Source organism: Vombatus ursinus, unplaced genomic scaffold (assembly GCF_900497805.2).
Source record: "Vombatus ursinus unplaced genomic scaffold, bare-nosed wombat genome assembly UNPS02004704.1, whole genome shotgun sequence".
In the NCBI taxonomy this organism is placed as follows: Eukaryota; Metazoa; Chordata; class Mammalia; order Diprotodontia; family Vombatidae; genus Vombatus; species Vombatus ursinus.
The window spans coordinates 1,765,180-1,789,072 of NW_020944482.1; the positions used below are offsets into that span (position 1 = coordinate 1,765,180).

At 37.5% G+C, this 23,893-nt stretch overlaps 1 protein-coding gene across 3 annotated transcripts in view; it reads right to left on the minus strand.

Moving 5' to 3' along the window:
- Nucleotides 1–9,641: 9,641 nt before the first annotated feature.
- The window catches only part of PMP22 (peripheral myelin protein 22), a 57,353-nt gene continuing 43,101 nt past the window's right edge, over nt 9,642–23,893 (minus strand). For all 3 annotated transcript variants that reach the window (XM_027840721.1, XM_027840727.1, XM_027840735.1), the window contains exon 5: nt 9,642–10,913. In XM_027840721.1, the coding sequence (XP_027696522.1) occupies nt 10,750–10,913 (164 nt within the window). In that variant the 3' untranslated portion in view covers nt 9,642–10,749. The remainder of the gene's footprint in view (nt 10,914–23,893) is intronic.

The following is a 23,893-nucleotide window of genomic DNA, read 5'->3' on the forward strand; positions in this document are numbered from 1 at the left end:
TCCAGGGCCTTTGCTCTATCCACTGTACCACCTAGCTGCTCCCTTGTCTTATGCCTTGTGATAAATGTTTTTTTGAAATATATTGATATTGTAATTATAAATGATAGGACTTCAATATAGAGTCCCTTAGTTTAAGTGGCCCTAATGACCATAAACATAAAGCAATGACAGATATCCTGTACTTTTTCATTGCCCTGACTTATTCTGATCTGTGACAAACAAACAATTGTGTGTCTTGATTGGATGAGGCTCCTTGCTGCCTGAAGGGGCTGTACATCAATACCTAGCTCTCGGGTTTCCTAGGTTACAAACTCAAATCTCATCCAATGTCTGTTCCCAATTAGGAAATTCCCCTATCCAAGTCCTGTATTGATAAGTGACTCAGAGAATTTCCCCACCACCTCTGGGGTTGATTAGGAATGCCCCTCTTTCCATATCTGACATTTATTACTTGTTATTAACCAAGTCCATCTTTAAGGTATAAAACTGCTTAGACCCCACTGAAATGATTGCTATGGTGTGTATCTTCCTCCCTCACATGAGTGATCCTGGCCCTGTGTGTCTGTGTCAAAATCCTTATTTGTGTTGCCATATAGTGTGTTTGCATGCTTTTTTTTTTTAACCTACTTGCTGTACTGCATAGTAATAAAAATTTCATGTTTGGATAGCTTCCTAAGCACCAATTTTCTGTAAATCTCCGAACCTGGGTCTTTTTTCTAAACTGAGCAGTGAGGCCACATAAAGTACCCCAATAATGTGCTTAATGAATATTTATATTCCATCTGATTGCATCCCATACCACTAGTTTTCTCATGAGATTGCCATTCCTCTGGCTGATTTTTCATTTTTATAATACAGATTCCCTGTCTTGGGTTCTAGCCCCAACAAACCTTTGCATTGCTGTAATACCTTGATAGTCTTACTGGGCTAAAAGATGCTGGCACACTATTGGATATTTTATAATTTTATTTTGTTTTCTGTTTATTTTTGGTTGGGCAATGGGGGTTAAGTGACTTGCCCAGGGTCACACAGCTACTAAGTGTTATGTGTCTGAGGCCGGATTTGAACTCAGGTCCTCCTGAATCCAGGGCCAATGCTCTATCCACTGTGCCACCTAACTGCCCCTGATATTTTACAATTTTGCCAGCTCTGGCTGATTCTGAAGTAGAATATCTACTCTTAAAAGGCACGGTCATATTGGTAAGGTTCTTTCTGTCTAGAATTACCAGGCCGATTGAGGTGTCTTCTCTAGTCCTAGAACATTGACCTGTAGTCTCTGGTGCTTTCATAGTTTTCACTAATATGTTTAGGATGACTGATGCCTTTTGGTGATAACCCTTCTCAAGTGATGCTTACAGTGGCAAAGAACATGGGAGAACATTTCATTAGGTCTCAAGCTCCCACAACAGTGACTGTTTTTAGAGCCAGATTTCCTGTCTACATTCAAAGGGACACCATAAAACCTGGCTCTGTGGATAAATCACTAGTCTGCAAACCAGGTAATAAATCTCTCCTTCAAAAAAAAAATTTCAGGCTAAGGTCATAGAGATGACAGAATACACCTTATTCTCATCTGGCTTATCTACTAGCCATAGTTTATAAAATTTGCCTAAAAGCATACTTTAAAACTAGCTTTGTTCCAATTTGGAGCCAATAGGACTATCTATCAGTTAAAATACTGTGGCCTTCCCTCCACTCAATTTGGATCTTTGAGGACAACTGACAGGAGGCAACCTGCTATCAGAACCAGATGTTTGTTTCACATGCCCTCTCATTTCTAAATCCATCCTCAATAGAGTTCTTCAAATAAGTGACAAGGTCCTCTGGCTAGGGTTCTGCTGAATTCTATTCCTCACTGTATTACTTAAGGAAATGGTGAGAAAGTTGACCCAGGTCCACTGAAGCAAGTAACCTCTCTCCATGGACCACCTGTCTAACATTCATAGTTAACAACCACCCACAGAAAATTTACTCCCCTACCCCCAACCCATTTAGTAGGGGAGTAGGGATTTGATGCTGGTTTTTTGAAGGAGATACAGTCATCTCTTGCTATTCTTTAAAATCCAAAAGTCTGAGGGTGCTCTTGAGGCCACATCATCCTAAAATGAATAGATGCAGGGCTTAATGGAATCTTAATGGTGTTCACTGCATCTAACTTTGGGTGCTAGATTCCACAAATCTACTTAGGTCCAAATCAGATGTCATATTGGTATTTCCTCAACACCTGAATTCAGTGGAATTAAACCCTATAGAAATACCTGGATAAAAGTAGTTTTCTGTCATCACAAAAATCCCTTGATTTTGAACCTAGAGTTGAGTAGGGAATACTCTTATGCATCTCAGTCAATAAAGACATGTTTTCTTATGTTAAAATGTATCCATGCCCATGTGGCAACTTCACTCACATCATCTAGCATTAAAAAAAAAATGGCTAGAGCAGCATACTATGGCTAGATTTTTGCTATGTGCCAGGTTCTGTGTGTTCCTGTCATACAGTTCATAGCTCAAACCTGTTCTCATGTGTGGATCACCAGTTCCAATGTTAATTTTAAAAACTGTTGGATTTAGGTGTCAACCTTGCCTATGTCCATATTTGGGGAAAATATATCCTTAGAATGGATAGAGGTCTTATTCCCCAGAAAATGTGTCTGAATGGCATTGTTGCCCTCATCAGCCAAGCCAGCTAGTTTCAGTGCCAACCAGATGATATTATGTGACATTGACCCAAATGTATTTTTCATATTCAACCAGGCCATCCCACAATTCTCTTTCTATGTTTGGCATCACAATTAACAGACTACAGAAAAAAATATGTTCACAACAGCTATAACTTGGCATAAAATCCTTTTAGCACATGCAAATCCAACCATTCCTGGGGCTGCCATCCTGTAGCCATTTTGCTAAAACTGAGGCACAGACCTTTGCCATGGTGTTACCTTGAGATATAGATTGTCAGTTGGAGGGCAGATTCTCCTAATCTACATCTCACTTTGGGAGAGGCCAGGGTCAGCAATCTTATGGAATTGTGAATTGTCTCTAATACCTGGATCTTCTACCTTGACCAAACTAAGTGACCTCTGCTATTCAAAGAGGAGAAAAGTTTAAAGGGTTTTCTGAAGGGTGTAGCTTATTATTAGGGAGAGGAGAGGACAAAGCTGACGTAGGAGCTATAATCTCTAGGTGGGGTATCATGGGAGAAGAACCACAGAGCAAGTGTCAGATGAAGTTTAAGAGAATTGATTAGATTATAAACTTCATGAGGGCAGGAATTATGTCTTATTAAAAATTTGTATTTTCATCAGTATCTAGCATAGTATTCTTTAGATAATGGGAAGCTAATAAATGTTCTAACTGAATTGAGTTGAACCCCCAACAATTTCAAAATAAGAAGCATTGTGGAAAGTATCTTGAAATGGTTCCTGTTACTTATTCTACCATCACTACCACTAACTGGCTCTTTCACTGTAGGCATGTTATTTCTCCTCTCTGGGCCATTTCCACATCTATAATTGAGTTGAATTAGATGTGTCCCCTCTAGCTCTAAAATACAAAAATTCTATGATATGATGTACCTTGATGTTATTTCTATGACACCACTTCTTGTCATCAGAGGGAAGGCTTTGCCAAATGGAGAATTAACTCTTTAAATCTCAGAGCATTAAACTTTGAGCATTATTGACTTTGTAGTGTGACTCAGACTTAAGCATGATAGAGGGGAATAAACACCCCCTAAAAATTTTGCACAAAGTGCAAAAAATGCACAAAGTGAAGGGTTGTGATGGCTACAGTATCATAACTAATCAGCATAGTACCAGTAATCAGTATCACATAACTCAACATAGGAGGTTCTTTTAGGAAAATCTTAGTCCAACAAAAGGAGGAATCTCCTTTTCAGAGCTGGGCTTTCTGAAAACAAAACAAAACAAAACAAAACAAAACTGGGAAATATTTCTAGTTTTTCAATAATTAAAAATCTACATTGTGGGGGCTACATTCTATAAGTATATTATTAACTTCATTCTATAGTTATATTATTAAATACATTCTGCTTCAATTGTAATGATTAATATTAGCCTATTAGTATGGCAAGAGTCAGTTATAGTATAGCAGCATAGCACTGTTATAGTATAGCAGTGAGCAGGTGGTTAAAGCCTGTTGGCCTACTTGTTTATGCTTTCTAGCTAATTAGAAAAAAAAGCTGTTTGTTAAAAACCTTAAGCAAGCAGCATTTGGACCATGAGTCACATGTTGAAATCCAAGTCTTAGACAAAAAGCACTCTTCTTTTTCCTAAGAGCCAGCAGAATAGTGGGTAGAGTAGGAGGAAGAGGAGAAACAAAGCAAAGCTTACTTGTTCTCCTTCCATATTCTTGCCTACCCCTGCCCTCTGTAGTTGGTAGATGCCAGACACCCTCTCCAACACAGTTGAGAATTTCTATTTGAAAATGTCACTTTTGCTTATTCCTAATATTTAAACATTTCTCAAATATGTTCAGAAAGAAAAACAAATATCATCAAAGAAATTAACATTTTAAATTTTATGGCAGTGAAAGTGGTAGGGAGTAGATGCTATTTGCCAGAGAATTATAGAAAAAGACTGAAACAAATGAAAAAACAAAGAATATTGATAAGAAGGTAACTCAAAAATTACAAAATACTGGAATATGAAGGATTAAAGATTCTCCAATTGAAGTATCCTTATTCTACAGATGAAGAAACTGAGGCTCAGAAGGGTGAAGTGATTTGAGTAAGGGGTACAAAAGGGGTATCTTTAGGAGGCGTCTATACTAGTTTAAGATTCTGCTACTGGAAGAAATGTATTTCATTAATTAAAACCATTTCATTTTGTTTCTGATTTGTGCAGAGGGAATAAGAATGTTCCCTTAAAAAATAGCAAGAGAATATATGCCTTCTATGGAACGAGGCAGCCTTGAAGAAAGCAATTTGGAATTATTAGTGCAGAGTTCATGACCAAACAAGAAATATGGAGATTCACAGAAGGTAAAATAAACAATTTTTAATACATAAAATTTAAAAGTTTTTGCATAAACAAACCAATTCAGGTAAAATTAAATAAGAAGCAGGAAATAAGGGGGGAAAAACCTTTGCAATTATTATTTCTGATAAAGGTCTCATTTCTAAGACCTTTAAGATTTAATATACTATTAAATTTTATAAAAATAAAAGCCACTTCTCAAATGATAAATGGTCAAAGATTATTAATAGCTAGTTTTCAGAGGAAGAAATTTAAGCTATTGATAGCTTATTATTATTATTGATGAAGCAGGTATTACAGGTTTTACTATTCTGATTTTATAGGTGAAAAAACTGAAGTTCCAATAGGTAGCATGGCTATAGTCATGCAATTAAGGGTCAGAGGCAAGACCAGTTTCTATTATTTACTGTGGAGCTTCTGTTTTAAGAGCTAATATTTAAAGGAAATTTTATATTGTATATATTATATACAAGGTACTTAGATTTTTGGGGTCACTTTTAAGGATTCCTATATTTTAAGATTTACATATAAGAAGGTAATCTCTGTTACTATTTTTAAAATTATACTTTTATCTTTATAAAAAACACCTTTTAACATATATTCATATTAACATATTAACTATTAAGTGGAACACCCCTGATGGTGGAGCATCTTATGAGGAATAAAAATATCTGGGATAGAGCTCTAGATCTGTCACTGATGATCTGTAGGAAAGAAAATGGGAGTTACTTCTCTGTGGGTCTCAGTTTCCTCATCTGTAAAATGAAATACTTGAACTAGATCTCTAAGGATCCTTCCAACTCTGATATTCTCTGGTTTCATGATTCTCCATTATGTACTTGAATTACCTGAATTAAGGTCTTACTAACTGGTAGCTGACAGCCACTGGAGGTAAAATCAGAGTTACAGGGAAGAATAAAAGCCTCTCCAGTATTAGTCCTAAAATCCTATTTAAAGTGACAGGAGTGTTAGCATTTAAGAGAGAAGGGCCAATTATAAGATTCATGTGTTGAGTTTTCCTGATCCTACTGTCTTTTGGTTAGTTGTTTTTTTTCTTCCTAGTAAATGCCTGAGTCAATGCCTATCCAAAAGAGCAGACATAAGCTAGATACTGGCAAAGCAATACCTGGCAAAGCAATACCTTGGGGCATACTCAGTCAGCATTGTGAATGACTCACTTAGTCAAGTGAATAGGACAGTAGGGTTAGCCTGCTTTTTGAGGGCTAACATGATAGTGGGATCTTTCTCCTTCACCACCACTCAGAACATGCACCTGTATTATATATATTCTAGTCCCACTTTCTCAGGGTCAGATCTGCCACATCTCCTCCCTCAGGGTTTTCAAGTACCTTGGTGGTGTCACTCTTCTTTTCTGCCATTGGCTGAAGCCCTCATTGACTGTGCTGCCCTACTGTTGGGGGTACAGTGACTAGAACCTAGTTCCATTTAACTACCAAACATCAAGTAACTTTTTTTTTCCAAGTAACTTTTACAAAGGTATATTTACTTCAAAGTCACAGCAAAACCAACATACACTTCCCTTCAATACCCAGGACATACTCTCCTCCATAACATCTTGGTCTCTGGGGGAGTTGGCTCAAAACTTAGTTCGGTCTCTATACTTACTAGCGGTGTGACCATGGGCAAATCATTCAACCTCTGTTTGCCTGTTTTCCCAACTATAAAATGGGGATAATAATAGCACCTAGCTAACAAAGTTGTTGTGAGGATCAAATGAGATAATATTTGTAAAAAAGTGCTTAGCAAAGTACCTGGCTACATAAATGTGTATTCCCTTCTCTTCCCTTCCATAGCCCACCAAATTCATGTCCAGATGCAACATGATCACTGGATGAATCCTGTTGGGTTAGAGTCCTAAAAGTCGTGCCTGAAGATTGCTCCTTAGGCTATTAGCCCAGCTGGGCTTACTGCAACACCTAGAGTGGAGCCCAAGCTGTGTAAGACTGGGATGCTGGTGAATCCTCATAATAACCTTTCAGAATCACTAGGTTGTGAAGTTCCACTTCCTCTACCCAGAATAGAAAAAGAACAAACAAAAGGCCAAAGAATCAGGCGTATCTTTCAAGGGCCATATAGCCTCAGAGTAGAAAAGATTTCAATGACTCCCCCATCCCTTACCCCAGTAATAGGATACCATCTCACCAGACTCTGTGAGCAACAGAATCATGGAATGAACTCAAAAGAGGCAAAAAGGAAGTAGCAGAAACTGACAGGACTTTCTGTATGTCTCTGAAGTCAATCAGAATTCTCCCCTTCATCACATTGTTAGCCAATCAGAACTAGTTATAGACCATCTATATATTCTGTACAATCTCTCTAATGCATTGATTTATGTGTCCCCATGATTCTTCCAGAAGCAAATTTCCCATAATCTCTATGTGGAGATGTTATATCAGCTGAGCCAGTTGATTGGATCTGCATATATACTAGATAACTAATAACACTCATATATTCTCTGACTGCTTCCTGTCTATCATGAAGACTCAAGGGTTTTTACTGTGTGAAGTCTTTTATTTGGGAGGGGCCTTAGAAGTCATCTAGTCCAACCTCCAAATACAAGACTTAATATGCCACCATGTGAGTGAAATTCTCAGCTACCATAGAACTCTGTTGATGAGCTATAATGTCCTCAGTACCATGTCAGGTGTAGAGCAGGAAATATGAAATACAAGATCTAGAAATTTGCCATTTAGTTGGGACAAAGAGAAATCTATTAATGATTTAAATAATAAAAATACTTAAATGTGAATATAATTAACTAAAAGTACAAAAAGGGAGAAAATGAGTGTTGAAGTGCTCAGGTTTTCCTGGAAGACATACAATTTGAGGTGGGCCCTGGAGTGGAGAAGAGGGAGGCAAAAAGCCATTTCAGGTAGAAGGAGCAAAGCAAGAAAAGACACAGCAACAAGAAAAAGGTGTGTGTTTAGGCCAATCTGTTTTATGGAAGAGGAAAACCTGAATAGAGTAAAAAGTTCTTGTAGGGCATAATGGGAAGACTAGTTGGTTAAGAATTGTATTCTACTTGCTTCTTATAATACATGTTATATATATATTTACAAGTAAATATAATATATATTATATCATATAAAATATATGATAAAAATAATGAAAATTCAATTACTAAGATATGGCAATTGAATGGGTAGGATGGTGAGTGAGAAAAGAATCATGTTGAAAAATTCATATTGTATTTTAAAGTTTTGTATTTTAGGTTGGCTACTTTCTGCCAACAACTAAACAAACACCTTAATTTTAACATGCCTACAAATTACACCGTGGGATGCTTGATTCTGAGAAAGGTTATTATAATAGGATTGCCATTAGAAAGGAAAAGGATGGAACCAGCAAACCTAGAAAGGGACTGCTTTGAAAACCTCTCTTTGATGTATGTACTTTTTGAATGGGTTTTAGCTCTATGCAAAGAATATCTTTGAATTCTCCTCCTTACAGTTAGTCAGTCACTAAGCCATCCTCTGAGATCTCTTGCATTAATCCTTCTCCAGTTTCCTAACATTACTCTATTTTTAAGGTGTGTGTGGGATCCAGGAACAGATAGGAGAATAGGAGGGCCAAGGATAATGATGATTCAATCAGAAGATATACTCTTATCACTGAACTTGCTGGAGGCACTCCTAACACACCTTTGGACACATGGTCCAAAGTCTTCACAGAAGACCATGGACAAAAGTAGAAAAGGAGTTAAGTGAAGGGTAGAGAGGGATTACTTATCAAAAAGTAGAACTTGTAACTTCCTAAATATGGAAGACTCAAAGCACCCTTTCATTACTCTGGCTGCAAGTAAATGTCTTGTTTTGTCTTCAATGATAAATCAGTTTTTACTCATTCAACTCTTCCTGGATTGCTTTTGTATGATCTTAAAAATTGTGTTATTTATAACCCCTGCTAGGAACAGAGACTGTAGCAGAGGTAGTATAGAGCATATGCAGTAGGACTCTCGCATGAAGATTTGGCATAAACAAAAGGAATGAAAAGTTTGGGGTACTACTCTGGCTTGGGAAGGAGTTTCTTCTCATTTTTTCTGATCCCTAGGTCAAAAGGGTCCAAGAAGAACCAAAGCTAGAAAGAGACGGTAACTCCTTTCTTTCATCCCTGGAAGCTTCTTGGAATTAAATTTGGGTCACCCTAATTAATATGTTGCAACCGACAGAAATTTGGATTCAGATGATTATAATTCATATTTTCATGAAATCTTACAATCCCTTCTAAATAATAGTGAAATCTACATACTGAAATTACCTATGGATGAACTCATTGTTGACATAATTTAGGATGTACAGGTCCTATAATTTGTGAGAATGAATTCTACTCGTTTACCCTTGCATAATGAATTTTTAGCTCTAGATCTCAGCCCTTTCCAAAGACAAGTGAATTCCAAATTCACTTGAATTTTCAAAGACAAAATGTCTTCAGCGGTTTCCCTGAAGGGTAGAAAGGTGTAGAACCACAGTTTGACTTTGGCCCTCTGCAACATGCTCTAACCAAATGATGGAAACAGACCTACCTTTCAGAACACTCTTAACACCCCACTCCTGCCCACCTTCCCTACCCGCAATGTGTTGTTATCTACTATCTTTGCTAACCCCACCAAAAAAAAAAAAAGAAATATCAATGAGTTATTCTGATGTTTATTTCAATGCATTTTAGTCAACAAAGTTGTATAAAATCAGAAAGGCAAAAAAGGTTTGGAGTCTGAGCATCAGAAGGCACTGCATACACATCTACAGTTGTTTGCCAATACAAGTCATTGCCAGACATTCCTTTGAAGCAGAGAAAAGAGGCTGCACCCAAATGAGCCCTGAGTGTTCATGGCCCCGGAGAGTCTAGAGGCTTGTCATAAGAAAAAAAAAAAAAAGGAGGGAGTATTAGGAAGGTTTTATTAAAAAAAAAAAGATGAAAGAAATAATAGCAGCCTGAGTACAAAAGCAGCTGTAGGCTATTTATATTACACAGAATTATTCAATTCTCCATTTTACCTTATCTTGTAAAATTGTTAACTGAGTTTTCCAGTGAGTAGGTTAAATGACTAGCAATATAAGGAATAGTAAATACATAGCACCATTTTATAGATATGGCTTAGCTGATCACTGTGTCACTGATTTACCTACATGAAAGGGAGAAATACTTCAAAGTTGCTAGCTGTCTTTCCGCATGGGTTCTAGTTTTCAAGGAGAGAATATGTCCCTGAAAATGCACACATTGGAAATTTAAGCAGTTTATGTTTAATTCATACAGCATAAAGGGGCTTGTGGTTTATGTCCATTTGGGATTAGATGGGCATATATTGTTTTCTAAATGAGGGAAAGTGGTACAGATGTGTGGGCTGTTTTCAGTTTCAGGTAAGGGCAGTAAGTGATGAAATGGAAGGTGGAAGGAAAAATATCAGGTGATCATTTAATTTCAAGGAAAAACTAAAACAAAATATTGAACTTTGATTACACTGTTAGTATTTGAACTTTCTTAGGCACTTCTTTAGGGTTTAACTCAAGGCATACTGTCAAGACAAAAGCAAACAATGCTATGTACATACATGTAGAAAGTGTTATAAATAGGTTTTAAAAAAAACCATAGATATTATATACATATCAACACAGAAACCTCCCTCCATTTTTGTGGTTTGGTTTGGATTTTATGATTATTTCTTTTGTGTTTCATTGTTTTCCTTTTCCCTTCCACAGGGATATCCAGAGCTTCCTACAAGCAGCTTGGGGGAGTTTCATTCGCGTTTCCGCAAGATGACGTAGATCACTCCACTGGTGAGAGCCAAAGGAAGAGCTACCCAGGCCAGGATGTAAGCAAAGCCAAAGCCATAATCCGTGTTGTGCTGCCACTCTGTGTGTCTCACTGTGTAGATTGACGCTGCACTCATCACACACAGGCCTGTGAAAGAAGTCACAGAATATGAGAAAAGAATCAACTTAGAATACACAGTAACCTTAGGGAAAGGTGAACTAAGTTAAGTCATTAAATACTTGTTAAGCATCTATCAAATATCACAGAATATATTAAGTAAAATAAGAAATATAACTTCAAGTGCTATCTCTGATATTCACTGGCCGTGCAATTCTGCATAAGTTACTTAACCTCTCAGTGTTCCAGGCAACTCTTTAAGACATAAATTTCAGAATAGATGCTGATTGGTAGTTTCCTCATTGAAAGTTCCCAATACCAGTGAAATCTGCAGGTCCAGTTCACAAAGTAAACATGAAAACCACAAAAATTCAAGAAAACATAGCTCCTACTGTCTAAGTGCTTTCAATGTATTTCCCATAATTATTCTCTCTCTTCTTGATGCACATTAAGCCTTTAGATTTCTCTAATTTTAGGGAAAGCCAGTGACAAAAATAATATAAAGAGTGCCTTCCACACTAAGTTCTTAGAAAGATGATATTATGACCAGGAGGGATATATTCATTATCCACTATCTTTGCTAACTTCACCAAAAAAATAAAATGTTAATGAGTTATTCTGATATTTATTTCAATGCATTTTAGTCAGCAAAGTTGTATAAAATCAGAAAGGCCCAAAAAAGGTTTGGAGTCTAAGCATCAGAAGGCACCACATACACATTTACAGTTGTTTGCCAATATAAGTCACTGCCACACATTCCTCTGAAGCAGAGAAAAGAGACTGCACCTAAATGAGTTTATGGCCCCAGAGAGTTTAGAAGAAATGAAACTCAGAAAAAACCCCCCAAAACCTCTCTTCTATCCATTCCAAATCAACCTCAGATAAAGAAAATGTCCTAACGTGAATAAAATGTCCTTCATCCTTATCAAGGGTCCTTGTCATATTTTCAATATTACCTTGATGAAATCACAGGTCCGACCCCAGGAAAAGTGTCCAGAAAGAGCGATGTAGTAATTGCACTCTAATATCCTGATCAATTCACATTTGAAGTACTGTGTTTAGTTGTAGGGATCCCACTTTGGGAAGGACAGTGACAAAATTTTCCCCAAGAAGACTAACTAATGAAGAGACGCCATGGCATATGAGGATAATTTGAAGAAACTAGGGATGGTTACCCTGGGAAAACAAAGAGTAGGGGGTGCAGATGATAGCTATCTCAGGTATTTGAAGTGGTGTCATGTGGAAGAAGATTAAATTTGTCTTTCTTGGCTTTGAAGGAGTGAACTTTGATCCTCTGATGGAGAAAAGGTTAGAAGTTGCAATATAAGCTCATTATTTTGCTCAATATAAGCAATATCTTCCCAATGATCACAGTTGAGATGTTGTAGAAGGAATTACAGCATAGCCAAGTTGGACCAGATGACCTCTGAGAGCCCTTCCAATTCTGAGACTCAAAGATTCCAATATTTATGGTAATACTTAAGGAAAAGGAAGGGAGTAAGAAAGAAAATAAATGAGTGAGTTGGAGGACAAAGGAAGGAGAAAGAAGGCAGAGAAAGAAAAATAAAACTGAGTATTTGAAGGAAATGAAAGAGTCTGGAATGGCTATGAAATGAATGCACCAGTAAATTTTCTAATCAGTAGCAGCTTTGTCTACTTGTCTTCCACTACTATCTAAAGGACTGAGGTAATTCTTTGAACCTTAGATAAGAATGAATGGACACATGACAAACTAGAAGATAAAGGATCCTCTCCTCTCTCAGCATAAGCATTCTCTAGTGAAACTGAGTCCCAATATAGCAGCCTCTCCAGACCAGCAATCCAATCATGTCAGTCACATCTCTGCTGAAGTAGAGGGTAAAATCCACTGATGTCAACATCCCCCCCTTATGCCTGCACAAAGTCTACTCTGTTCACGGCTAAAAACAAGGTCTTTGAGATTCTACCAGAGATGCCATTATAAATTCAACATGCAACTGAGATTACTTTCATTCTAAATTTCCCAGATGGCCCTTAGGACCACCTACATTTAACCTCAATACTATTTGAGCTATTTGTACACTGCCACTTTGTTTAAGCAAAGTGCAGAAGTTGGAATATGCTGAATTAATGAGGTCCAGATAGTTTTCTTTTTCTAGTTAGGGGAGAAAACTCCTACTCCATTGGCCCCCTTTGAGATAGTTAGGCAATTGTCTTAGAAATCTAGAAGAATTAGAATCACAAACTGCCACTGTACTTCTTACCTACAGAAAGCTGACTAAGGCCTTGATAACTGTTTGAAAAAGGAAACAACATTGTTCTAACCTGCTGGGACCACACTGACTATTGTTAAGACCACTGGTCCTCAAGTATTTTTATCCTGTTAGCCTCCTTACTCTCAAGTTACCACTCCCAGAAAAAAAGAATTTCCTTTCTGTTGAGAGGGGATCTTCTCTTTAAGAAAATGTGAAGTTGTCACCTGAACAATGGTTTACCTACAGAAAGGAGTAAGGGAAGTGACCCTAGTGAAGAGTGATTAGAGAATAAGGTGCTAATAGTGTGCTGCCCAGAAAGGATGTGATAATAAGGGATAAATCTAGGCAATAATAATGATAATAAGCTAAAGCTAGGTCAAAAGCTGATAATACAGACAGGGTTTCAATTAGGAGGAAATGCATCAGTCAGTTCCTTTTGAGAAATATGATGGCATCTATGTATCCCAGCTGTATTAGTCTATAAGAAACTCCAGGTTGAATCCCCAGCCCACAGATATAGAGAAGGAAATTTCTGGTGAATATACATGGGTTTAGAAAAGTCACCTTCTATTTGTGTCTAGTTTTTGGAGCTGGCAGAACTTCAGAAATGAAGAAAACTCAATTTCATTACAACAGTCAGCTTGGATAGTTTTAAGACCAGAAAAAGGAGGTAAGTGAGTTTCACAAGTGTGCACATATTTAGAAAGATCTGTGCTGTCATCACTGTGGATGTTTTCTCCAATAATGCAGATCATGAGCCATCCATACCTGACAATGTCCTGCCCTTTCTCATTTTCTCCTAACATTCCAAGGATGCCAGTGGAAAACATTTGATTATCCCTTGCTCTCATCACATGACTAACTCATCTTTTTTGATAACACATTTCTTTGAAAAAAAAAAGAACTTTATCATATTTCTATGTTATATTTTAAAGTCAGCTTATACCCACTAAGAGCTTTATTCAAAATAATTATTTGCCAGCTGTGTTGCTCCATAACTCATAGGCAAATGACAATACTAGTGTAATATTGGAATTAAAAGATGGGCCTTTGCTTTGAGGAGAAGTTTGGGGTCATTAATGAAGCTTTGCAACTTCCCAAAGACAATCTAGGCTGCTCTCCTTCTGTTTAATTCCACTCCCAACTTATTGTTTATTTACATTGTCCAAGATATAAGTAGGTGGGTAGGTAGGTAGATAGAAGATAGATTCATAGATATATCAAAATTTGTTTAACTATTGCCCAACTGATGGGCACCCCCTTAGATTCTGGTTTTTTTTTTTCTCTTTTAATCCTCCCTTCAAGATCAGGAAGTTTGTTTTGCTTGTGACTATTTCCTCCCCAGTACTATCCTTCCTCTTAACCCTTCCCTCTCATCCTCACTTATTTCCCTATGGAGTTTGATGTATTTCTACAGGAAACTTTTTACGTGTATATGTGTGTGTTCAACCCTCCTTTATCCATTTCACTTAAGAGTGAGGTTCATCTGGCACCCACTGCCACCCTCCTCAGTATTTGTATCCTCTTTTTACACACCCCAATTATAAGAAATAGCAACTTCTACACCTTTCTCCCTCCTTTCTACACCAATGTGTTGCTTTGACATTTCCTTTTCTGTTCCCTATTGAAACCTTCAGAACAAACCATTTCACACCCTGATCCCCTGTTTTGTTTTGCTTTGCTTTATAATTTAGCTCCCTCAATATCCCTTTAGGATATTAAGGTTTCAAGGGACACTTGTTTCTTTTTTCCCAGTACAGTGAATAAATTTTCTCTGGAGTCCTGTCTGCATTTCAAACATTTCAAACTCAGTTCTAGTCTTTTCTTAAGAAATGCTTGAAAGCCCTCTATTCCATTAAAGCTCTATATTGCCCTCAGGTTCACCAGGATTATATTCATCTTTGCAGGAAATTTATTTTTGGTTGTAAACCGATATCTTTTACCTTTTGGGATATTGTATTCCAACATCTCCTTAAATTTATAGTCGAATCTGTGAGGTCTTGTGTGATCCTGACTGTGAATGCTTGGTATTTTAATTCTGTTTTGGATACTTGCAGTTTTTTTATCTTTGACATCAGGGCTCTGGGTTTTATCTCTGACAATCCTGAGGCTTTTCCTTTTGGGGTTTGTTACAGGAGGTGATTGATAGATTCTTTTTTATCTTTATTTTGCCTTCTGTTAGGAAAGGAGCAACCTTGAGTCTGGCGCCTTAAACCACTTGACCATCCTGATACCCATTTGAATTGTCTTAGGAAGATTCTGAAGATAACCTGGCAGGATAAGATACCAGGTCCTTTCTTGAACTAAACTGCCAAGCATTCAAACTCTATTGCACAGAGAGCAACTCTGACGGGCTGACCATTGTTGTTGTTTGAATGTCAAATGTATGCTTGCCAAAAAGACTATTTTATGGAGAACTCACACAAGGCAATCACTCACATGGTGATCAGAAAAAGTGATACAAGGTCACTCTTAAGGTCTCTCTTAAGAACTTTGGAATTGATTGTGTGACATGGGAGACACTGGCACAAGACTGCTCAGCATGGCATGCTCTCATCAGAGAAGGTGCTGTGCTCTATGAGCAAAGCAAAATTGAAATAGCTTAAAAGAAGAGAGATGTGCAAATTTAGAGAATCCACTCCACATGTTCACATGGACTATTTGTGCCTGATCTGTGGTAGAGCATTCTCAGCTCATATTGGTCTGATCAGCCACAGTCAGACTTGACTCTAACATAGGGATCTCATTTTGGTCCTCTTTGAGAACGAAAGACAACAACTAACCAATTCTGCCTTCTATTTTGAACAGACCTGGGCAGTTTTTATTTGTATTATCTTGAAATACAATGTCTAGGCTTTCTTGTTTTCAGGGAGTTCAAATTATCCCTCAAACCGTTTCCTAGGTCAGCTGGTTTTTTTAATATCAGATATCTTTCATTTTCTTCTATCTTTTCAATCCTTTGATTTTGTTTGAATATTTCTTGATGTCTTATAGTCACCGATTTTTGTTTGGTATATTCTAGTTTTCAGAGAGTTTGTTACTTGAGTAAATTTTGCCATTTTCTCTTCTAAGTTATTCTCTTTTCAATTTGCTTCTCCAGACATTTTATTTCATTTAAAAAAAAATTCTCTTTCATTTCTTCTAGGTAATCAGGTAGTACTTGTGGAAAATCCACTCTTTCATTTGAGTCTCTCCTTACAGTTTTTACAGAGCTAATTTTTTTTCTTCTTTTGGGTACTTTCTAGATTTGTTATATTTTTAAATACTGATTGATTTTTAAAATTTTTCTAATTTCTTCAGCTTTAGTTTTTGGATTTAGAACTTTGTATCATAGCCACCTACTGTGATTTTGGATGCCATGGTCCATTCTGTTTGGTTTTATCCTACAACTTTACTGATCTCCACCACTCACTGTTAGGTACCCCTTCTCAATTAAGAGCACTGGATCTTCAGGGCCCTTTATGGTATCACAGAACAGTATTAGGAACTTTGGAGACCAGGGCACCTGGGCTATCCTCATCTGAGAGTGGCTGCTACACTTTCACTTACTGGAGCTACTCCCAAACCCCACTTTTCTCAATTACCCTTTCCTTGGTGGACAGGGAAGGACTTTCTCAAAGCTGGAGAGACTATGGACTTGACTGCTTTGGAGGTAACTTTCCTGGCAGATCCCTTTCCTATTGTTCATAGGTTGCTGGCTAACTCTTTGTGTAATTATGGTTTGGAAGAAGTCACCATAGTTAACCATTGGATTTCTTTCTTTTTTAAAAAATTTTTAATTTAATTTTTTTAATTACAAAGTTAGAAAGGGAAAAAAAAGCATGTCATGTGCATAGCAGAACATAGAAGATTCCAAATATGTAATGATAAATTTTTATTTCAAGAAATCCTGCATGATAAATACTACACATTGTATAGAGAGCTGTCCATCTTTTCTTTGCTTCCTTGTAAGTTTTCTTTTGCTCTCAGTTGTGCAATTTTTTTACTTTGTTCTCCCCCCCCCAAGGCTACAATTGAGTACGGATATATTTGTCTATGGCTATAGATACATGCATATACATACATACACATATTATATATATATATAATGTGTGTGTGTGTGTGTGTGTGTGTGTGTATATATATATATATATGTAATGTATATATACACATATACTTTCCCAAACAATTTCTACTCCTGATCTTGGTTTTTATGTTTGTGCATATCTCTTATTGCTTATTTGCTGTCCTATTACTTAGCTTCTCCTCCCCCTAAGGATCTCTCCCTTATCTTACCATTCTCTAAAATCTAAACACCCTTTTATAGCCCCCTCCCCTCTAGAGATCCCTGCCTTATCCTCTCCAATTTCTTCTAAATTTAGAAGACTTTTATACTCTTCTAAATGTATACATATTGTTCCCTCTTAAACCCATTCCCGTTGAAAGTAGGTTACCAGAACTACCAGCCCTCCTCCCCCATCTAATTCTCCTGTACCGATTCTTCCTCTTGCACCTCATTTGTATAAAATAATTACTCTTTTTAGCTGTTCCTAAATGGTTTTACTTTTTAAAGTCATATCATACTCAGGTCTATCCCAATCTTTCTTATTAGCTACCCAATTATTAATAAGAATCTTAGACGTATGTTTTACATTTTACATATATAAAAAGGAAACGGTCTGTCCTTATTGAATCCCTTGTAATCAGTCTTTGGTATGTACCTTATGTTTCTCTTGGCTCTTATATGTCAAATCTTCTATTAAATTCAGGTTTGTTTGTTTTTTTTAAACAAAATCTTGAAAGTCTGCCAGTGCAGCAAATGTCCATTTTTTTTTTTATTCAAGATTATGCTTAACTTTGCTGGGTGTGATATTTTCGGCCTGAGCCCCAGTTCCTTTGCTCTTTAATATACAGTGTTCCAAGATCTGCAGTCCTTTTAATGTCTCTGCTGCTAGGTCTTGTGTGATTCTAATTGTGGCATCATCATATTTGTTTTTTTCTTGTTGCTTTTACTATTTTATCCTTGAGCTGGGGGTTTTGGAATTTGACTAATATTCCTACGAGTTTTCCTCATGGGATCTCTTTTAAGTGGTGATTAATGAATTTTTTCTATTTCTACTTTCCCCCTTGTTCTAATGCTTCAGGACAATTTAATTATTTCCTATGTTGTTGTATCAAGACTCTTTTTTTGATCATAGCTTTTAGTTAATCTGATTATTTTTATGTTTTCTCTTCTTAATCTATTCTCTAGATCTGTTGTTTTTCTTGTAAGATGTTTCACTTTCTTTTCTATGTTTTCATTATTCATATTTTGTTTAATTATTTCTTGATCTCTTATAATTTCACTGGCTTTGCCTTGCCCAATTCTATTTTTCAAGGTATCATTTTCTTCCTTAAGATTCTAAATCTTCTTTTCTAATTGGTTGACTTTATTTGTTTTTCTTGGATTATTCTTACTTATTTTTTTTTCAGTTTTTCCTCCATCTCTCTCATTTGATTTTTAAAGTTCTTCTATAAATTCTTTTTGAGCAGGTGACCATTTGATGTTACTCTTTGGAGTAGAAGGGGGTTTCTTGACTTCAATATCCTCCTCCGGGGGACAGCTAGGTGGCGTAGTGGCTAGAGCTCCCAACCTTGGAGTCAGGAGGACCCAAGTTCAAATCTGACCTCAGATACTTGACACTTAGCTGTGTGACCCTGGGCAAGTCACTTAACCCCCAACTTTCTCACCAAAAAGCAAAAACAAACAAATATCTTTCTCTGAAGATGAACCCCAGTCTTCTCTATTCCCATAATAGCTTCCTATGGTTGGAGTCTTTCTCCTTTGCCTTTGCATTTTTTGTAGTAATAGCCTAATTTTTGTAATCACCTCTAGCCCTGGGGTACGGGGGATGGTGCCTCTTACTCCAGATCTTTGGTTCTCCCCTCTAGCTTGGAACCAAAGCCAAACCTCCAGCCTCCTGTAAGTGCCCACAGTCAGGGGCCTTCTGCCTCATTGCATGCTGGTTCCTTCTAGCTCCTGCTGCTCTCTGCAGCACAGCTGGGTCTGGAGTTCGTTGTCAGCAGAAATTCCTTCGATCTTTCTCGGGCTAAGACACCCAACTCCCCTCACAATCCCGGGGGTAAAAGTTCCCGTAGTTGGGGCACTGGGGCAGAGGGAGCCTCCCAAGCCAGCTCATCCCAGTGCTTGTTGCTTGATGTTAACTCTATCCTAGCCTGGAGGTGTTTCTCTTTACAGGGACCAAACCTCCTTGTGGGATTTTTCTTCTAATCTTTTTGAGCTGTCCCAGGAAAACCCCTGTTGTGCCACTACTCTTATTATTTATACCCTCACTTTGTTTGCCCTAAGATGCTATTTTGTCTCTTTTCTGGGGGAAAATCTTGAGAGCTTGGAATTTTCTGACCTTCTCTGCCATCTTCCCAAAATCCTCTCAACCAATGGATTTCTTGATAGTTATTCTATCTGGTACAAATTTCAGGTGTTTTCTATTTTAAGTTGATTAGGCTGCTTATATTCAGGCAGCTATCTTGACATATTGGTCTCTTAAAGCAAGCCTGAGAACCATAGGAATTTACTCTCTGGGGCTTGAAATATCAATCCCTTTGGAATTAACACATTCCTTGAATCCATAACAAAATCATAAAGAGCACAAATCCCCAGTCAGCACACTATTGTCTAGGAATGTGTGACAAGGTCCAATTCCTGATGATCTACTACCTTAATAGCTTCTCTGCTGCCAAATAAAGCTTTTCCGCTATCAGGTTCTGTAGAACTGCAGTTGGTATAAATGCTTGATGCTGGGCCAGAACAAATAAAGTCACTATGGTTCAGACTGAGTAAGCAAGATTTGTAATCTCTGTATTATTTGTTAAATACTGTTGGAAGCCTATTGGCCAAATACAAGAATAATGACCTGGATAGACTATTTGATCACTCAATATAGCTAGGCAGTGGGGATAGAAAGTTAAAAATAAAACATTCTCTTCTGTTAAGAAGCTTACATTCTATTGGGAAATACACAAACATGTTTATTGGAGAGTGAGAGTGGGATCAGATCCACTACTCCAGCCTTTGTCTTACTCTTTTTTTTTTTTGAGGGCAGAAAATTTAAGAGTACTGCCTGTTACTACTAAGGACTTTTGCTCTGGAACCTAGGAGCCTTGAAACCAGGTATCTTCTATTCAGTGTACATTCTCAGGGAGAGGCTAAGAATTGCTAAGAAGGAAGGAAACAAAACCTCTAACTTAAGTGCTTACTATGCGCCATGTACTGCGCTAAGTGCTTAAAAATATTATTTTATTTGATTCTCTCAACAAACCTAGGAGGTAGGTGCTATTATCCTCATCTTGCAATTGAGGAAACTGAGGCAGACAGAAATTAAGTAACTTGCTCAGGATCACACAGTGAATAAATGTCTGAGGCCAGATTTTCCTGTCTCCAGACTCAGCACTCTATCCCTTGTGCTACCTAGATGCCTAGAGGAAGGGTTCTATTACTACCATCCTTCATCACATGCTCCAAGGACAGGACTCCAGATGCTCACCTCCCTACATCATACAGTGAAGACAGAATGGACCAGAGAACTCATCTAGTTCAGACTACTCATTTTACAGATTAGGAACCTGAGGTTCAAAGAGGAAGAGCAGTTTAATTAACAAGAATTATTTCACAAGCACTTTCCTCAAATCATCAGAAAGGCCACTAGCATGAAGCTGTAGGAACTCAACACTGCTAAGTTTCTCAAGTTCTGTCTCTCATAATATTTTTATGAGATTTGATTCATTTTTGTTTTCAGTATTTCAAACTTGGTAGCAGCTTTATGTAGCTGACAGATTTCTGGACTTGGAAATGTGAAGACCTGAGTTGTCTCTTGCCTCTGACATTTAATAGCTGTGTGATCATGGGAAAGTCATTGAACCTCTTTGTGTCTCTATAAAATGAAGATGGCAATAATACTTGTAGTACTTACCTCACAGGGTTGTTATGACAATCAAATAAGATAATATAATCTAAAATACTTAAAGTACTATATAAATGTCCATTATTATTAAGCTACAGAATTTCTACCATCCCAGTTCTTATGTCATTCCCAGACTCACTGTCTTTGACTCTCACATCCCAGAACAACATGCTGCTTAAGAAGTTTCTTAAAATGGTTTCCAACTCCAGCTTGAGTAGAACCAGATGCAACGAGGGACCAGTGAAGAAATCTTGCTCTTTCTATTCACTCTCCCCCCAAATTTCTATCTAAAATTTTATATCTAAAAGTTATTTATGGTGGCATTTCAAAAAGAAATAATAAAAATGAATAGGAAAAGTTGAAGTACATAACAGTTTGTTCACAATGATCATGTTTTGATTTTACTCAGAATTAAAAGGGAACAACAATATTGACTTATGCTGGATAAGGGGACTAGTTGCTATGGTACATCCTTCTTCTAGGTTCTCTTTAACATGAATAACTTGAGGTTTACATGCCTAATTCCAGCCAACCTTTAGAGGCTAGCACATCTGATAACCAAATGGATAGAGATCTATAGAGCAATACCTGTAAATATAGTTCTCAAAATCTAGTGACATAGAGTGTGTAACGTGATATTGAAATTTATAAAAACGTATACGCTATGACTTGGATTAATTGTCTACAGGAAACTTTTCCCTACATGTACGATTTGGGAGTAATTCACTGAGGAGGTTAAGGTGTGGCTGATAGGTCACTGGAGACCACAAATGTAATAAATAATTTTTTAAAAATACCATAAACATGAGAATAGTAATATATGAGATTATGTTTCAGAAAAGAAAGGTGGTGAAGGAATACTATAGGCAAATAAGACAATGGTCCTCATGGAGTCTGGAGTAGCTAGGTGGTACAGTGGATAGAGCGCTGGGCCTGGATTCAGGAAGACGAGTTGAAATCTGGCCTCAGACACTTATTAGCTGTGTGATCCTGGGCAAATCACTTAATCTCTATTTGCCTCAGTTCCTCATCTGTAAAATGGGGACACACTGGAGAAATAAATGGCAAACCACTCTAGTATCTTTGCCAAGAATACCCCATGGACAAAAGTTTGTGGGGTCATGCAGAGTCAGACACAACTGAACAACTAAACTTGTGGAGGCTATTAAAGAGAGAATGTCAGTGTGCCTCCAACACTTGTCCAAGAAAGAGAGATATGTGGTGAGCTCAAGTATAGTCACTACAAACTGTGCAAAGTGGTTACAGAGTTCATTATACTTCACTATAACTTGCATGAACTATGTTTCAAGCAAATCACCAAACCATGATGACTGGGTACACTAGATATTTATGTTGCATAACCTCAACCATGTTCTCACTGCTGTGAGGCAATTTTTATATCTCCTTTAATTAACTCATTATACCACTTACCACAGCAGCTCTTCCAAATCTTTTCATCCTTCCTTAAAACTCCTATGGTTCTCCCCTCCCCTCCTACTCACCCTCCCAGTTAAGAATCTTGCCTCATATTTTACTGAAAAAATTGAGGTCATTTGTCAAGAGCTCCCTTCTTTTCTCCTCCCTCTCATATAATATCACCCAGATGCCTCTGTCACGATCTCCTCCTTTATTCCTATTTCATCTGAAGAGGCAGCTCTTCTCCTTGCCAAGCAAGGCTAACTCTTCTGCATGAACAAGTGGTCCGTTCTAACATCCCTACTTTCTCACCTATCATCAATCTTTCCCTGTCTACTGGCTATTTCCCTATTGTCCACAAATATGCCCATTTCTGCCCCCTCCTCAAAAAACCTTCACTTGATCCATCCATCCCCACTATCATACAAATCTTTCCTGCCTTTTGTGGCTAAACTCTTTGAGGAGGCTATTTATAATAGGAATGTCTACTTCTTTTCCTCTCACTCTCCTCTTAAGTGTCTACAGTCTAGCTTCTGACCTCATCTTTAAACTGAAACTGTTCTCTCCAAAATTACTAAAGACTTCCTAATTACCAAATCTAAGGGTGTTTTCTCAATTCTTATCCTTCTTGGCCTCTCTTCAGCCTTTAACACTGTTGATCATCCACTTTTCCTTGATATTCTCTTTTCTCCTAGGTTTTCTTGACACCACTCTCTCCTATTTGATTGCTCTTTTTTAGTTCCCCTTTGTTGTCATAGATGTTCCACAGAGTCTGGTCCTGGTCCCTCTTCTCTTCTCCCTCTCTACTATTTCACCTGATGGTCTCATCAGCTCCCATGGATTCAATTATCATCTCTATGCTAATGATTCTCAACTTTACTTTTCCAACCTTAACCTCTCTGCTAACTTTAAGTCTCTCATCTCTTAACTTCATGTTGGACATCTCGAACTGGATGTTCTGTATACATTTTAAATTCAACATATTCAAAATATTCTCTTTCTCTCCAAGCCTTTCGCTCTTCCTAATTTCCCATCCTCTCAGTCACCCTGGCTTGCAACTAAAGTGTCATTCTTAAATCTTCATTCTCTCTCTCACTCCCTATATTCAATCTATTGATCTACTTCTAAGGCCTGTTGGTTTTACCTTTCTAACACTTATCATACATGCCCCCTTTCTCTTCTCTGCTTTTGCCAACATCCTTGTGCAGGCCCTCATCACTACACGCCTGTACTACTGCAATAGCTTTGGTTTGTCTACCACAACTTTCTTCCTATTCCAGCTTATCATTCCTTCTGCTACCAAAGAGATCTTCCTAAAGCACATCATTCCCCATTCAATGAACTCCAGTGATAACCTCCAGAATCAAATACTACCTCCTCTGTTTGTCACAAAAAGCCCTTCATGACCTGGCCCTTTTCT